The 18,784-nt window shown below is 40.4% G+C and overlaps 1 protein-coding gene across 1 annotated transcript; it reads left to right on the top strand.

Moving 5' to 3' along the window:
• The first annotated feature begins 7,077 nt into the window (after positions 1-7,077).
• Positions 7,078-16,132, top strand: HRH4 (histamine receptor H4). The gene is made up of 3 exons (XM_030842570.2): positions 7,078-7,192; positions 10,485-10,648; positions 15,326-16,132. Exons 1-3 carry the CDS (start codon positions 7,078-7,080, stop codon positions 16,130-16,132), a joined length of 1,086 nt encoding a protein of 361 aa, XP_030698430.2.
• The last annotated feature ends 2,652 nt before the right edge of the window (positions 16,133-18,784 follow it).

The following is an 18,784-nucleotide window of genomic DNA, read 5'->3' as shown; positions in this document are numbered from 1 at the left end:
CTAAATGCCTATATGATCAATCTCCAATAAGACCCCTGGACGCCAAGGCCCAGGTGAGCTTCACTGGTTGGCAATATTTTATGCATGTTGTTACACATCATTGCTAGAATTAAGCACTGTCCATACGACTTCACTGGGAGAGGACAACAGGACAACTGGAAGTTTGCACCTGGTTTCTCCTGGACTCTGTGCCTTTTTTCCTTTGCTGATATTAATCTGTATCCCATTGCTGTAATAAACCATAACTGTGAGTATAACAGATTTGCTGCATTCTGCCAAGCCCTTCTGGTAAATCGTTGGACCTGAAGGTGGTCTTGGTGACTCCCAACAACAGTAAGGCTGATGAGTCAGCCCCTCTGGTTCCTCCTTGAGATCTCCTCTATTGTGGGAGGTAGTGAGAGCCTGACTAGGGTCTGGGCACTCATTTGTTGCTTATGATAGCAGATTAGCACTGTAAAAGGATCAGACAGGAAGTATTTCAGGCTTTGCAGGTCATTTGGTCTCTTGCAACAGGGTGAAACCCTGCATAGCACATTTTCTCAATAAAGTTGGATCTACCCTTTGGAACAGCCACTCATTCACCACATCATCAACTCTAGCACCGAGGTCACAGTAACCTCTGTCATATTCTGCTCACTCTGTGAGGCTATTCTGAGCACACTTACATCTTTAGTTAGGCCAATTTTGCCCCTTGGTGTCTATCCGCTAATAGGTTTGTGTCCATGGTAGTACTGGGTAAGAGGTGGCATGTACCTTCCCAGGTGGCTCAGTTCCAGGATATGAATCTAAAGCATGATACAGCTGGACCTAGCACCCAAGTTCAAAAATTCCACATGGGAGCCACCAGGGTAACCAATGAAGCAGACCCCTCCCCTTCTTGTCTACAAAATGAGCCTTAGCTGCCATCTAAGAAAGGTAAAAGTTGGGAACATGTATTGGACCATGTTGGGAACATGTATTGGACCAGCTATTACTCTTTGCTGGAGAAAAGCCCTTGGGATTATAACTATGTTGTCGGTGCCCAGCCTGTTATCTCCTTTGGCCTCGTTGCTGTAGCTCATACCTGCTGACCTCCCACCTGCCAGCATCTGCATTTCTTTGCTGACGGCTTTCTCTGGTGGCCTGAGACTGCTCTGCAGTCTGGAAATACTGGAGAATTAATGCCACGCTCAAACCCTAGCAATCTTTAGCCAATGATTTATGGCTCCCTCACAACTACGGGAATAACTCTGAGGAGGATGTTCTACACTGGCTTCCAGAGTGTCCCAGTAGGATTAAGATTTCATTAGTCAAAGTATAACTTCAAAGCACCCTTCTTGGCTTGCTTCCTTTCCCTGCTCTTCTCCCATTACTACTTTTCCCCTACTCTTGGAATCATATCTCAAATAAACTACTTGTACAGATCTTTGTCTCAGGATCTGCTTGTGGGATAACATAAATTAAGACACCTGTCAACTTTGCTGCTCCTTATCTGCTCTGGGCTCTTCTTTTCTTTTGTTGGTTCTGAATACACACTGATCCTTGAGACAAGTTTAGGTAACTCTTCATTGTAAACTTTCAGTAGAGTCTGGCCAGGGCTGTGGATGGAGAGTGGCTTGGGTATTATGCCATTGGTCTTGCGACTCAGCCTTCTTGGGCTCACAAGGAGTGAGGACATAAGCCTTTAGCAGTGCTCCAAGTGAAGGCTCTCTCAGACTTACTTTTCATTTTTCTTCTGCCTCATCCTTCTTGTCTTTCTTCTTTAATCACCCCGATTTCTTTTCTTTTTTTTTTTTTGTGGTATGCGGGCCTCTCACTGTTGTGGCCCCTCCCGTTGCGGAGCACAGGCTCCAGACGCGCAGGCTTAGCGGCCATGGCTCACGGGCCCAGCCGCTTTGCCGCATGTGGGATCTTCCCGGACCGGGGCACGAACCCGTGTCCCCTGGCAGGCGGACTCTCAACCACTGCACCACCAGAGAAGCCCCATTTATCACTACTTTAATCCAAACATTCCTCCTTAATGTAGGTCCCTCTGGTTAAGTCATTGGGCTGGTCTATATGGTTAGTACAAGATGAGATACTCCTAAACAACAAGGTCCTACTGTATGGCATAGGGAACAATATTCAATACCCTATGACAAACCATAATGGAAAAGGATATGAAAAAGAATATATATATAATTGAGTCACTTTGCTGTACAGAAGAAACTAACACAACACTGTAAATCAACTACAGTTCAATAAAATAAATTGTAAAAAATGATGAGATATTCCACGATTTTCCCTTTGGTCCAATACAGAGAAATGGGATTATCCCTTTCAAGAGGCAGCAAACATTTGCATAATTAGTCCCAGCTTGGCAAGGTGCAGGGAATAGATAATTCTTCCCACTATCTCTTTGGAATTTTTGTATTTAGGTTCAAATTAATATACATACTGCCTTTTCTTTGGAATATTACCAGACTTTGGGATTCTTAATGGTAGCTCTAGTTTTAGGGACTAACCGCTACTGAGAAAGAAAATTTTGGTGAAGTAAGGAAGACATATGTAAATTCCTGTAAAGCGTAAACCCTTTCTCCTTAATTCCACCACAAAAGTGTAATCATCTATCTAACAGAAACCTATTTTTAGTTCCCCTCACCTTACATTGCAAAACACAACGCTGGAGGTTTGTAAACCAGCGCTTTGCTTCTTTGTCATGCCCATCTTCTTAAGCAGGTGTGTTAGTTAACCATTCCAATTTTCTGTTAACCTACTACCTTTTTTTTTTTTTTTTGCGGTACGCAGGCCTCTCACTGTTGTGGCCTCTCCCGTTGCGGAGCACAGGCTCAGCGGCCATGGCTCACGGGCCCAGCCGCTCCGTGGCATGTGGGATCTTCCCGGACCGGGGCATGAACCCGTGTCCCCTGCACCGGCAAGCGGACTCTCAACCACTGCGCCACGAGGGAAGCCCTAACCTACTACTTTGAAAGTGATAAGTAAAATAAGTCAACTGAATGTGATACTATTTTACTTACTGTTGCCTGCATGGGCAGTGAACTGAGGACCTTGATCTGAAGAGATGTAGCTAGGAAGGCTAAATGTACTCTAAGTTTCTATCAAGTCTGATATAAGGAGAATGGGATGGAGTGGGGAGAGATAGCTTGCCTCTTGCTTCATCAGAGTCTTTCTCCTTTGGGAAACTATGTATATATGAAAGACATGTAAGTTCTGAACTCAGAGGTATTTACCTTTTTATTACCCAGATCCTATTCTCGGTTTTTGAAGTGGATACCTAAAGAGTACATATGAAGTAGAATTGTCCAATAAGGAAGCTCCAGGCTCAGGTTATGGTTACCAAGTGAGAAAGGAAAGTTTTTTCCCTTCCAGTGAAATTGTAAAGAAAGGGGAAATGCAACAAATTCCTTTTATTCTTCACTTTAATAAATTTAAAAGCATCGCAAATGAAATTAATAAATTATAGTGGAGTAGAATATATAAATTTCTTTATAATTTAATCATGTCATATAGAATATATGTGAAGTATTTTAATGTAAATTGTTTTGAATTTTATTTTATTTTTTATACAGCAGGTTCTTATTAGTTATCCATTTTATACATATTAGGGTATATATGTCAATCCCAATCTCCCAATTCTAATGTAAATTTTGAATGCGTAATTTCATTTATAAAATACAAAAATAGGCACAGCTAATTTTGATTATAGATGTTAGGATAGTCTTACCCATGAGGGTTGAGTGTTTCTTGATTTGGCTGGTGGTTACATGGGTATGTTCAATTTGTAAAAATTAATCAGTTATACATCTATGACTTGTGTACTTTATACACTTATGATTTATGTACTTTTGTTTGTTTCTTAAATTTTGGCCGCACTGCGCAGCATGTGGGATCTTAGTTCCCCAGCCAGGGATCGAACCTGCACCCCCTGCATTGGAAGGTGGAGTCTTAGCCACTGGACCGCCAGGGAAGTCCCGATTTATGTACTTTTGTTGTGTATATCATACTTAAACAAAAAGTAATAAAACAGAATGAAACAAAATGCAGCCTTAGCCCTTAGCAACTTATTTCTACTAGGAGAGACAAGCAAGAAACCTCCATTTGTATAGATTCCTATGCCCATTTGGATTCATTTTCCTTCTGCCTGAAGAACTTCCTTTCATATTTCTTGTAGTTCTAGTTTGTTGATGATGAATCCTTTCAGCTCTTATACATCTGAAAAATTCCTATTTCGCCTTTGTTTTTGAAAGTTATTTTTATTAGGTACAGAATCCTAGGTTGACATATTTTTTCTTTCAGCCCTTGAAAGATGTTAGACTAGTATCTTCTTGCTTACATTGTTTCTGATGGGAAATCTGCTGTCATCCATATCTTTTTTATTTTGTATGTAATTTTCCCTCCTCTGCCTGCTCTTAAGATTTTTTTTTTTAAACACTGGTTTTGAACAGTTTGATTTGATGTGCTTTGTGCAGTTTTCATCATGTTTCTTGTGTTTGAGGTTCATTGAACTTCTTGGTTTATAGTTTTCATCAAATTTTGAAAGCTTTTGCCCATTATTTCTGCAATTTTTTTCTTCTGTTCCCTGCTCTCTACTTTCCTGCAGGGACTTCTGTAGGCATATATTAGGTCCCTTGAAGTTGTCCTACAGCTTAGTGAAACTCTGTTAAATTTTTGACAGGTGCAGCATCTCCTTTATTTATTTTTTAATTTATTATTATTTTTTAAAGAAGATGTTGGGGGTAGGAGTTTATTAATTTATTTTTTATTTATTTTTGCTGTGTTGGGTCTTCGTTTCTGTGCGAGGGCTTTCTCTAGTTGTGGCAAGCGGGGGCCACTCTTCATTGCGGTGTGCGGGCCTCTCATTATTGTGGCCTCTCTTGTTGCGGAGCACAGGCTCCAGATGCGCAGGCTCAGTAGTTGTGGCTCATGGGTCCAGCTGCTCTGCAGCATGTGGGATCTTCCCAGACCAGGGCTCAAGCCTGCATCCCCTGCATCAGCAGGCAGACTCTCAACCACTGTGCCACCAGGGAGGCCCTATTTTTTAATTTTTATTGGAGTATAGTTGATTTGCAATGTTGTGTTAGTTTCAGGTGTACAGCAAAGTGAATCAATTATACACATACATATATCTACTCTTTTTTAGATTCTTTTCCCATATAGGCCGTTACAGAGTACTGAGTAGAGTTCCCTGTGCTATACAGTAGGTCCTTATTAGTTATCTGTTTTATATATAGTAGTGTGTATGTCAATCCCAAACTTCCAATTTATCCCTCCCCTGAAGCTCTGTTAAATTGAAAAAAAAAAATCTCCTTTATCCGTTTTTTATTTTGGGTAGTTTACTTTGCTATATGTTCAAATTCACTAATCTTTTCTTCTGCAATTTCTGATTTGTCATTAATCCTTTGTAATGTATTTGTAGTTGAGACATTTCAGTTTTCATTTCTAGAAGTTTGATTTGGGTCTTTTAAAAATAATTTTATTTCTTTATATATCTGTTTAAAATATGGAATACAGCTATAATAACTGCTTTAATGTCCTTATCTATTAATTCTAGTATCTATGTCAGTTATGGGTGGTTTCAACTGATTGATTTTTCTCTGTATTATGGGTCTTATTTGCATGCTTCTTGGCATGCCTGATAATTCTTAATTGGATTCCAGACATTATACATTTTACCTTGCTGGGGACAGGATATTTTTATGTTCTATAAATATTCTTGAGCTGTGTTCAGAGCTTCCATTAAGTTACTTGGAACTGGTTTGGTCCTTTCAGATCTTGCTTTTAAGATTTGTGAGGCAGGATCCAAGCAGTATTTGGTATAGGGCTACCTATTTCTGACTACTGAGGCAAGACCTTTCTGAATATATTACCCAGTGCCCCGTGAATTGAGTTTTGTCAGTCTGGCTGGTGGGAACAAAGTCTGTAACTGGCCCCTTGTGACCCCTGGGTATTGTTCCTTCTAATCTTTTTTGAGTGGTTCTTCTTCCTGTCTGAGAACATTTCCCCACATACTGTGCTGGTCAGTACTCTGGTAAATACTTGAGCAGGGCCCTTTGCAGCTCTGAAGCACAGAGTTCCATAATACCCTCTATACAATCACTGTTATCTACACACTCCTCTGTTGGCCCAAAGAATTCACTGGGGCTTTTAGCTCCCCCCACCTTTTTCTTTCTTTTTTTGACTGTGCCACTTGGCATGGCATGTGGGATTTTAGTTCCCCCACCAGGGATCAAACCCTCGCCCCCTGCAGTGGAAGCATGGAGTCTTAACCACTAGACCACCAGGGAAGTCCCTTCCCTGACCTTTCGATTATCATTTTCTCATGGAAAATGCAGCTTCTTAACTGGCTTCAGAAAGAAGGGGCGATACCGGACTGGTGACAATTTTTATGCAAACTGGGCTTTCCCGTCCTCATCTATTCATTCATCCCATACTGATTTATTTTGAACCAGGCACGCATTTAGGTGTTGGGGATATATCAGTGAAAATACAGACAAAAATCCTTACCCTCATGGTGCTTGTATTTTTCCTGGGAGCAGGGGCGGGGAGAGGAAAGTAAACAGTATAAATAAGTAAATAAAACTACATAGCATTTTAGAGGTTGATCATTGCTACTGAGAAGAACATAATAGCAGGGAGGAAATGTGTTAGAGGTAGAGGTTGCAATGTAAACGTCAGAGGTAGGGCTCACTGAGGAAGATGCATTGGAGTAAACAAAAGGAGCCTCTGAGGGAAGAGTGGTTCATGCCCAGGAAACCCATGCAAGAATCTGAGGGTGTGTGTACGGTGTATTTGATGCCAGATAGGGTGGAACAGAGTGAGCTAGGGGTGGAGGGAGTAGCAGAAGCCTTCTTCTCTCCTCCCCCTGGTTCCTTCACTTCCTTTTTATTTTCTTTACCATCTTCTTTTAATATAGTTTGTTTTCCCCCACTCCCCTACCTTCCCACCATCACAATTGGTCATGCCAAAGACTTATGGCTCTTTTCAAGGACCTGGCTATTAGTTTTTCTTATCAAGTCTATTTGACCCAGAAGCATGACTACAGAGTGGAAGTTATGGAAACACCTAGGAGAGGGTATATCACAGATGTATTTCAGGTTCATGGTTTCAGGTTCTGAAACTCCTTTGGAAGGAGGCGCAAAACCACTCAACAAGACAGAGGAACTGAGCGTGACATTCGTATTAAACCATCCCAAAGAACTCAAGGTGACAGCAGGTGACATTCATTAAAACAAAAGGAATAGACTTGAGCCTGTTTTCAATTAACTGCTATTTCAAGCAGCTCCAGAGGTTTTGAACACACCTTTCTCTTTTGTCTAATTCAGAAAGTTTGTGAAAAACATTATCAATAAATAGACAATGGCATCTGTAATGCAAATGATTGGTGGCATCCCGCTCTTCTTTCCCATCCAGGGGAGGAAATGAGTGTGTATGTGGAAAATGCTCCTGTCGGGAACATTGGAAGCCACAACTCTGGGCCAAAATATAATAAATTTCTCTGTTTTGAAGATACTTTGATTTATCTCAGGTGATCCTGAGATACCACGGGTGCACACACACACACACACACACACACACACACCCCTTTGAGATGGAAGGCACCATAAGGAAGCTTAGAGAATTACACCCATTATCTTGTAATAACCTATAATGGAGTATAATCTTCGAAAACACTGAATCACTATGGTGTACACCTGAAACTAACACAATACTGTAAATCAACTATACTTCAATTAAAAAAATAATATGCCAGAAATATTTAGAATCCTAAAAGATATATATACACACACACATATACATACATACACATACAGTTAAAATGTAAAACAAGCAGGCAATTTGAACTACAGGTAAGAACTGACCATACAACTCTTCTTCTCGATGGTGTCTTGTCTCTCACATTTGTATGTAAATCTAGGCACAGGACACTAAGTTCTGCATTTCCTTACACTGGTTCTAAAACAACACCTTTATATCCTCATGTCGCCTTTTTTTTTTTTTTTTTAGGTTGTTTCCCTCGCTCGCCTATTGTAAATAGTGCTTCAATGAGTATTGGGTGCATGTATCTTTTCGAATTATAGTTTTGTCTGGATATATGCCCAGGATTGGGATTGCAGGATCATATGGCAACTCTATTTTAAGTTTTTTGAGGAACCTCCATACTGTTTTCCATAGTGGCTGTACCAATTTACATTCCCACCAACAGTGTAAGAGGGTTCTCTTTTCTCCACACCCTCTCCAGTATTTGTTATTTGTAGACTTTTTAATGATGGTCATTCTGACTGGTGTGAGGTAGTACCTCATTGTTGTTTTGATTTGCATTTCTCTAATAATTAGCAATGTTGAGCATCCTTTCATGTACCTGTTGCCCATCTCTATGTCTTCTTTGGAGAAATGTCTATTTAGGTCTTCTGTCCATTTTTGATTGGGTTGTGTTTTTTTGTTATTGAGTTGTATGAGCTGTTTATATATTTTGGAAATTGAGCCCTTGTCAGTCACATCATTTGCAAATACCTTCTCCCAGTCTGTAGGTTGTCTTTTCATTTAGTGTATGGTTTCATTGCTGTACAGCAGCTCATAAGTTTGATTAGGTTCCATTTGTTTATTTTTGCTTTTATTTCTATTGCCTTGGGAGACTGACCTAAGAAAAATGATTGGTATGATTTATGTCAGAGAATGTTTTGCCTATGTTCTCTTCTAAGAGTTTCATGGTGGCATGTCATTTTTTTTTACAATAATTATCTTTAAAATATACATTTAAAAAATTTTATTTATTTATTCATTTATTATACAGCAGGTTCTTATTGGTTATCTATTTTATACATATTCAGTGTATATATGTCAATCCCAATCTCCCAATTCATCCCACCACCAGTACCCCTGCCCCGCTTTCCCACCTTGGTGTCCATACGTTTGTTCTCTACATCTGTGTCTCTATTTCTGCCTTGCAAACCAGTTCATCTGTACCATTTTTCTAGATTCCACATATATGCATTAATATACGATATTTGTTTTTCTCTTTCTGATTTACTTCACTTTGTATGACAGTTTAGGTGCATCCACATGTCTACAAATGACCCAACTTCATTCCTTTTTATGGCTGAGTAATATTCCATTGTATATATGTACCACATCTTCTTTATCCATTCGTCTGTTGATGGGCATTTAGGTTGCTTCCATGACCTGGCTATTGTAAATAGTGCTGCAATGAACATTGGGGTGCTCATGTCATCTTGTTTTGGGAGAATGAAGGGTTTCCTTCAATCTTCCCTTTCCTTTCTTTTATCTTTACTATTGTTCTTCATGATAGGTTAACTTGGTTCTCATATGGAAAATGGGAATTCCTGCCAAGTGCCTTCATAAAATATGAAGATATCCAACAAAATAAGATTTCAACCAAGCGTCCACTTAATAGATTATTTTCTTAGTGAGTAGACCACCTGTCTGAAATGTCAATACAACTGAAAACCCCTATAAGGCTAAAGGAAAAGGAACCCAGTTCAGTCATTTTCCACAATGAAGCAGTTTCTGTGCTGAGTTGAATCACTCAGGTATTTGTTCATTTGGTGAAGGGTAACAGTTAAAGTCAGGGGTTATGAAATCACATTGCTTGGTTTCAAATCCAATTTTTCCCTTACTTGGGCTAATAATGTCTCCTTTTTGAACTTCAGATTCCTTATCTGCTAACTCAGCATGGTGCCTACCTCACAAAGTTTCTATGAAAGTTAAATGAGATGATATATGTAATACACATAGCACAATGTCCGGCATCTGGTAATTGCACAATACCTATTAGCTGTTATTAATTTCCTTGAGTTAAACGTGCGAGCCATTGGTCAACCCTGGATGTTGTGAAAAATACAAAGAGCGACTTCCCACACAGTCCCAGTCCTCAGGAGAAACAAGTTGACGCATGACAACGATATAAAGTAGGATATATTTGTACATGAGACGGGGAGAGATGAGTGAAGTGCCAGGAGAGGGCAAGTGACAGAGGGGTCACTTCTACCCAGGAAGTTCCAGGAAAGATGATAAGGAGGATGCCACTTTTTAAACCAAGTGAAGAATTAGAAGGAATTAAATAGACTTCTCCGTAGAAGAGAGGAGGATATTCTGGGAAGAAAGAATGTTGTTGGCAAAGGCAAAGAGATGTGACAATGTGAGATGTGTATGGGGGAAGGGTGGCCCATCCTGTTTGGGTTGGGTCATGAACACAAAGATGATGTGTGCTGTACATGGCTGGAAATACATGTTGGGACCTGAACTTAGTTTGGAAAGTAATAAGAAGCCATTGAAGGTACGATGTTTGTGACAGCTATTTTAAAAATGGTATTTAAAGAATGTGTATGAGATCAGTCCTGAGTTTGCTGATGAAATACCATGAATTTCTAAATTATAATCAAGCTCTTTTTGGTCAGTTCAGAGAGTTCATTGTGTTGTGTTCCTATGTCTCTTCGTATTCATTGATATGTGCTATTTTTCTTTACCCTCATTTTTTCCCTGTACAGGTGTGATCTCCATTCCTTTGTACATCCCTCACAGGCTGTTCAACTGGAAGTTTGAAGATAACATCTCTGCATTTTGGCTCACTATTGACTATCTTTTGTGCACAACATCTGTGTATAACATTGTACTCATCAGCTTTGATCAATACCAGTCAGTCTCAAATGCTGTAAGTCAAAATATTAATTTACCCTCCTTAGAAGATTATTTACTTGTAAATTTTGGGTCCCCAAGCAAAAAATTTTTTTGTTTAATAGGCAAAACTTAGAGACGCCTGTTACTCTTTTGTTATCTAGCACTAAGTTTTCATTGGTGCTTAGTGAACATTTTCTGTGTGATTTGGTTAGGTCACTCTCTTATGTACCACTAAAATGGGAAGGTGTCCACTAAAATCCAAGGCAAGTTGTGAGAAGTGGAAAATCGAGTCCATAGTAGATTGGATATGCATGAGTCTCACAGTAGGTTCATCTGTTCAACTCCTTAGACAACTTGAGACCTGAATGTTTTCTTCAGGATGGAACTTGGTGGGTGATTAGAAAGACTCCCAGACTTCTGAATGTCACGAGAAAATTAATTTTGAATGACCAAAGGAAAAGACAGTATACAGGGAAGCTATAGGTTATACAGTAGCACTAACCAGAAACTAACCAGTGCCAGTTTAGGACCCATGCCAAGAAAGTCTGAACTTACCCAAGATTTAGAACAGTCTCATCAACTAGCTCGTGACAGTTCTTAAGCTAAATTTATCAGCAATAGAATAAAGGAGAGAATAAGGTTGATGTTAATAAGGATGAGGGATGGGAAGAGGCCACAGAAACATGGACGGTGATCTGAAGTCTTTGAGACCTAGATGGGAAACTTCCTTCACTCCTGAGTTCCAGGGACCCAAATGTGTGGGAAACGACTGTGTGACAGGGATTTTGCTAAGGACACAAAACTGAATCTCCAGAGTCTTTCCTTTTGAGGAGCATAACAGTCTCATGTGGAGACAGATCCATAAATAAAGGGACTAAGTGTGGTGCTGGAGGCATTGAGAGGACAGTGACAGTTCTGTCCTGGGAGAGTTGTGCAGCTTGGAGGCAGACAGGATCAGGAGGGTGCACTGGACAAAGCAAGGATAAACTGCTGTAACGAAGAGACTCCAAAATGCTGAGACCAAACAAGATAGAAGCTAACTTTTCTCTCATAGAACAGTTCAGGAAGATGGGAAGGCTCTGCTCCAGGAACTCACCCAGGGATCCAGGCTCTGTACCCTCTAGAGCAGGGACCTATGGTGTCTGTTGCAACTGCTCAAATAAAACTTTATTATCCAAACAGGTCGTGGGCCACACTTGTTCCATGGACAGTGGTTTGCTGACCCCCACCCACCCTAAGTCATTAACCTCCTCTGCATGCTCCAAATCATGCTGTTGTCACTCCAGGTTCTAGAAAGGAAGGGCAAAAGGCAGAAGTCCAGGGTAAGGGATTTTCTTTTAACCAAGTAGTGCAGAATCACACAATCATTTCCACTCACCTTTCATTGGTGAAATTTAGTCATGTGGTCTTACCTTACTGCAAGGGAAGCTGGGAAGTGCGGCCTCTAGCTGAGCTGCCATATGGCCAGGAAGAAGTAGAGAATGGATGTGGTGGGACAGCCAGACACTTGACATTGAGTACTTTATTGGCACCAGAGTCCACTGCAGTTTGTTCTGGACGAACCCTGGAGAGAGTACAGATCAGTTTGGATTAGCCATCAGAAGCCTATAATCTCATATTTTTCAAACAGATAGTAATCCATTACTGAGTCATGAAATCAGTTCAGTCATGAAATCAGTTCAGTGGTTATTATGTCACTTTTTCGTAGAATGAAAAAATATGGAAAGAAGTACAACAGAACTTAAGTTAGAGTATAAACTATCAGAGTACCTTGTGCATAATAAAGGTAAGTATTGTTTTATGAATACTTCTGTCTGTATACTTCATTAGGGTATAAAATGTATTTCTCACTTTAGGTCACAGTCAAAATGTTTGAAAAGCAGTGCTCTGATTAATAATCTTTCTTTAACTAAATCTTTAATTTGTACTTTAAAATTTTCCTTTCTCTCTGGGTTTTCTTTTTAATCTTCACTCAGTGTTCCTAGTTATGTTCACTGGGACATTTCTTCACGGAACATCCAAGCTCTTCAGGCAACCTCAGCTTTGTGTTAGGGTAAGGGATGGCTTGCCCAGTTAGACAAAGGGCTTAGAAGTTACAGAGAGTTGAGGAGTGATGTCCAGAGAGAAAATGGGCGGGCTTGTTTCTTGGTCTTGCCCTGAGATATTCCCCTGGCAATGGAGGCTGTAAACTTGGTGAGGGTTAGGTCAGCTGGATCCGGGTCCCTGGTACACAGCACAGAGTCAAGTGTAAAAAGTGCTCCACGCATGAGTGTATGAATGCTCATGGGGGTGCTCAGGCAGCACTCGCACCTCTGTTGGCTGAGTTCCAACATAGCTGTATGAAGCCAGAAGGAAGCCTTTAAAGACCACAGGAGCTCATAGGAAGTGATCATGCGGAATTGAGCTCTTGCTGTAGCTAAAAGTAGAGGAGACAGTGTAATAGGGGAAGGCGGCAGGCTGGGCTTGGGAAATGGAAATCTGACAATAGTTTGGGGAAGGAAGGCTCGATGCAGATGGCAGTACATGACAGGCACTTAGAACGGCTCAATCCCATCTCATTATTAATACCAGCAAGTTCCAGGGGTTGCTCTGCCTCACAAAAGAAACCGGATTGACGGAATGTTTGGATATCTTATTGGGGTGGGGAAGGAAGCAGGGTAAGAGACAACATCCTGAATAATGGACATATTCTGTAGTGGGTGAGAAGTGGGCCACTGATGGATTTCAGGGAGGCACGGGCCTGGATTTAAGCAACGCTTGAACTGTTATCTGTTAAGAATGCTACCCAGAGATGAAGAGATTGGCATCATCTTCTCAATTCCCTTGGATGTCCATTATCCCATTTGACCTTATGCATAATAGAAAAGAGATTACTTTCCAGCATATTGCATCATATCATTACAAAGGCTGAACAGAGCAATTAAAAAACTAAATGCAGTTTATGACCATCTGGGTGTTGTTACCATCTTCATAATCATTAGATTTAGCGCAAGTATTAATTAGTGGTATGAGAAGCAGAAGGCAAAAAAATGTATTGTACATGGGAGTTTGTGGTCAGCACCATAGGCATTTTAGCTTAGCCTCAGAAATACCAGTAATTTGGAAAAAGATAAAAAAAGAAAACCCCACTTCTCTGCATTTTTTAAAAATAATTTTTTTTTTTTTTTAAACCAGCCTCCTTTTACCTCTGGCCAATTGGTGAGCCCTTCCCAGCATGTACAATCCATCAGAGAAAGACAGTGCTGGGCATTGTTACACCCCTTTAATAAAAATGAGAAACCACTTTAGAACAAGACTTGAAAACTCACAGAGAAAATAGCACTTGAGAGATGGTGAAAGGGAAGTGTGTTCCAACTTCATGGGTAAATCATTTCCTTTCCCTTGAGTGCAAAAGGCAGAAAAACATGGAATATTTGGGCTGGAAGGAATCTTACTGATCTAAAAGGTGTCCAGACAGGTTGTGTGCTCTAGGTCCCCTTAAGAAAGTCTTGGGTCATATGTTTATCCCTCATACAGGGTGGTTGGCATTTTAGATTTCTTATAGAAGATTTCAGAATCATCAAAAGTCATGGGTCTTGTGATCCAAGAGCAATCCTCCCTCATAGAATCTCATTTTCCCTTACAGAAGCCTGTCCTTGTGACCGAGTGGACTTAGAACATTCTTCACCCCTACAAAAAGACCGTGGCACTCACCACAGCCATGTTTCCCCAGTGGCTGGCCACCCCTGCTTTGGCACCATTTTTGTCGGGTAGATACGTTTGTAGAAAGAAATGATTTGGTCACGCTCAGTAACACTGTAGTGTCTCCCCACAGCTGGTTTAAACTTTCTTTTTGTGCGTCATCTTGTGGGAGTAACATAAGAGTTCTTCTCTTTTTGACCCCACCTTGAAGGCTCAGCATAAACTGCAGAGTAGATTCTTCCTAAATACCGGATTTAGAAAAACCAGTGTCTTTTAAACTTTTCTGTGACTTCAGTGATAAATGCATTTTACACTATGATTCAGTACACACATTTCTCGTTCTCTATGTACATCTATATTCCCAAAGCAAAAGTTTCATCAAACAATACATATCTTTAGGATGTGTGATGCATTCTGACACTGATTATTCCAATTCATTAAAAAAATTGCTGCTCATGATCCAGCTGGCAAGTTAAAAACACCGTGAAAGGGCTTCCCTGGTGGCGCAGTGGTTGAGAGTCCGCCTGCCGATGCAGGGGACGCGGGTTCATGTCCTGGTCCGGGAAGATCCCACATGCCGCGGAGCGGCTGCGCCCGTGAGCCATGGCCGCTGAGCCTGCACGTCCGGAGCCTGTGCTCCGCAACGGGAGAGGCCACAACAGTGAGAGGCCCACGTACCGCAAAAAACAAAACAAAACAAAACAAAAAAACACCGTGAAAATGGGCATTTCGTTTCAGTTAACAGTTCAGGTTAGTGTCTGTGGACTAGGAAGACTGCATTCTTATTTTAGATATTGACCTTGACATTTTCTATAGTGTCAGAGGTTTAACCTTGAACTGCTAAGAAAGTCTACATCTTGGCCCAGGGTCCACCGAAATTGAACCCTCTGCCCTGGCCCAGATCATGTTACCCAAATTCAGTGAATATCCCCGCTTTGCACATCCCTGAAACTCCTGAGGGCCGATGGTACGCTTTGTGCAATCAACATATGCTCATTGTATTGAAAATAACTTACTTGGTTTCTTTTAGGTACCTTACAGAGCTCAGCACACTGGGATCTTGAAGATTGTGGTTCTGATGGTGGCCGTCTGGGTAGTGGCCTTCTTAGTGCATGGGCCAATAATTCTAGTTTCAGAGGCCTGGAAGAATGGGAAGGGGGATTGTGAACCTGGATTCCTAACAGAATGGTATATCCTTGCCCTCATGGTACTGTTGGAATTCATGATCCCAGTCTTGTTGATGGCTTATTTCAACATGTATATTTACTGGAGCCTATGGAAGTGTGGTAATCTCAGTAGGTGGCACTCTAGATTCACTTCTGTCTCTTCCAGTAGCTATGGACGCTCATTCAGGAGTGGACTGTTTTCAAGGACATCTTTTTCTAACCCAGAGGAAGCAGCAGCATCCCTTCGTTCAGAGAAACGAAGAAGAAAGAGCAGGCTCTTGTTTTCCTTAATAGCCCAGCCAAATAGTGTAACTGCTTCCAAAACGGGCTCCCTCTCCCATTCAGATTCCCTTGTTCTTCAACAAAGCGAACATCTTGAGCTGTGCAGAGGCAGGAAATTAGCCAAGTCACTGGCCATTCTCTTAGGTGTTTTTGCCACTTGCTGGGCTCCCTACTCTCTGTTCACAATTATTCATTCAATAGCCCCCACAGACCTCAGTCTGTCAGCAACAGCTGTGTATGAGTTCACATTTTGGCTTCAGAGGTTCAATTCCTTTGACAATCCTTTTTTGTATTCGCTGTGTCACAAGCGTTTTCAGAAGGCTTTCTTGAAAATAATTTGTGTGAAAAAGCAGTCCATACCATCACACAATCGGTCAACGTCCTCTTAATCTTTGTGCCTATGTAAATTTCAGTCTTGCTCTCACCTAAATGAATCTGGCTTTCATCTTGCCCTTTCCACTCTACTGAAAAAATCCAGAAAATCATAACACTTGAAAACTTGAAAAAAAAATACCTGGAACCTAGAAGTCAGTGGAAAATTATTCCGGTGAATAACAACAGCATAATTAGAAATTGACAGTAATATTTTTGTAAACTCATAATCACAAAAGCACTATATTTTTCTTAGTCATCACCTCTTCTTTGTCTTTTAGATCTTAAATAACGTTGATTGTGAAATTCAAGAATTTTGGTTTTCTATGTTCAGTGTTTGCTACAGTCTTAAGTGAATTTCCCTTTTTTATTTTACAGTGATGAAAACTCGTCACATTTTAAGATCATTCCCTAAAGTATACAGTAGAAAAAAAGAGCTCTTGTGCCCTCTTTGCTGGGGGTGAGTAACTGTTATGGTCACTGAGCAGGCGAATTAGGGTTTGAGTTGGCAGGACGGGGGTTGAGGGTGCCAGATAGAAGAGCAGAGGGCATGTGTACTTCCAGACTCCATATTCCTGATCCTAGAAAAGAAGGAAGTGTGAGACGAGGGAGGAAAAAGGAGGTCACTGCAGCTCTCAAAGGTCCTCAATGAAGTTATCTTAGAGGCTCCAGCAATCAGAAGATGTCAGGGTGAGGGACAGGCAATGGGTTGAAAGGATGGCTTTCCATATTCCTTCCTGCCCCCTTCTCCTAACTTCCACATCAGCTCAAACTTCTCTGTGAGAAAATATGGAAGAAAGAGAAAGGCTAAGAGATGCAAAAGGACTATATGATGTACCTGGTGTAACATTCACAGAACTAGTACATGTCAATAATTATGAAAAAAATATATTTCTGTTTGATGTTTTTAACTCGTGTGCTCAATATTTTACACTGAAGTGCTCAGAGTGATTCCTTTATTATGCAGTTAATGTAGGTTATACCTTACTGATGAGTTGCATTTTATTAGACTGGTGACATTTTGTTCTCTTTGTCATTATTAATTTTTTCATAGTGTTCTTTGCCTGTCTTTGTCATAACATTTCATTTTGACTTCATAGTTAATTTAATCTATTCTGTAAGGTTTTATCAGTGTTTCTTCTATAACTTCTCAGAGTTCTTTTTTTTGGGGGGAGGAGCATTACCTTTATTATTTATTTTTTATACAGCAGGTTCTTATTAGTTATCCATTCTATACATATTAGTGTATACATGTCAATCCCAATCTCCCACTTCATCCCACCACCACCACCACCACCCCCGCCGCTTTCCCCACTTGGTGTCCATACGTTTGTTCTCTATATCTGTGTCTCAATTTCTGCCCTGCAAACCGGTTCATCTGTACCATTTTCGTAGGCTCCACATCTATGCGTTAATACACAATATTTGTTTTTCTCTTTCTGACTTACTTCACTCTGTATGACAGTCTCTAGATGCATCCACGTCTCTACAAATGACCCAGATTCGTTCCTTTTTATGGCTGAGTAATATTCCATTGTATGTATGTACCACATCTTCTTTATCCATTCATCTGGCAATGGGCATTTAGGTTGCTTCCATGACCTGGCTATTGTAAATAGTGCTGCAATGAACATTGTGGTACATGCCTCTTTTTGAATTATGGTTTTCTCTGGGTATATGCCCAGTAGTGGGATTACTGAGTCATATGGTAATTCTATTTTTAGTTTTTTAAGGAACCTCCATACTGTTCTCCAAAGTGGCTGTATCAATTTACCTTCCCACCAACAGCGCAAGAGTGTTCCCTTTTCTCCACACCCTCTCCAGCATTTGTTGTTTGTAGATTTTCTGATGATGCCCATTCTAACTGGTGTGAGATGATAACTCATTGTAGTTTTGATTTGCATTTCTCTAATAATTAGTGATGCTGAGCAGTTTTTCATGTGTTTCTTGGCCATCTGTATGCCTTCTTTGGAGAAATGTCTATTTAAGTCTTATGCCCACTTTTGGATTGGGTTGTTTGTTTTTTTTAATATTGAGTTGCATGAACTGTTAATGTATTTTGGAGATTAATCCTTTGTCTGTTGATTCGTTTGCAAATATTTTCTCCCATTCTGATGGTTGTTTTTTCATCTTGTTTGTAGTTTCCTTTGCTTTGCAAAGCTTTTAAGTTTCATTAGGTCCCATTTGTTTGTTTTTATTTCCATTACTCTAGGAGGTGGATCAAAAAAGATCTTGCTGTGATTTATGTCAAACAGTGTTTTTCCCATTTTTTCCTCTAACAGTTTTATAGTGCCTAGTCTTACATTTAGGCCTCTAACCCATTTTCAGTTTATTTTTGTGTATGATGTTAGGGAGTGTTCTAATTTCATTTTTTTACATGTAGCTGTCCAGTTTTCCCAGCATCACTTATTGAAGAGACTGTCTTTTCTCCATGTATATCCTTGCCTCCTTTGTCATAGATTAGTTGACCATAGGTGCATGGGTTTATCTCTGGGCTTTCTATCCTGTTCCATTGATCTTTATTTCTGTTTTTCTGCCAGTACCATACTGTCTTGATTACTGTAGCTTTGTAGTATAGTCTGAAGTCAGGGACTCTGATTCCTCCAGCTCCGTTTTTTTCCCTCAAGACTGCTTTGGCTATTCGGGGTATTTTGTGTCTCCATACAAAT

This window comes from Globicephala melas, chromosome 13 (genome assembly GCF_963455315.2).
Source record: "Globicephala melas chromosome 13, mGloMel1.2, whole genome shotgun sequence".
Taxonomy (NCBI): Eukaryota; Metazoa; Chordata; class Mammalia; order Artiodactyla; family Delphinidae; genus Globicephala; species Globicephala melas.
Note: the sequence above shows the minus strand (reverse complement) of the source record. Positions and strands in the feature narration are given on the sequence as shown.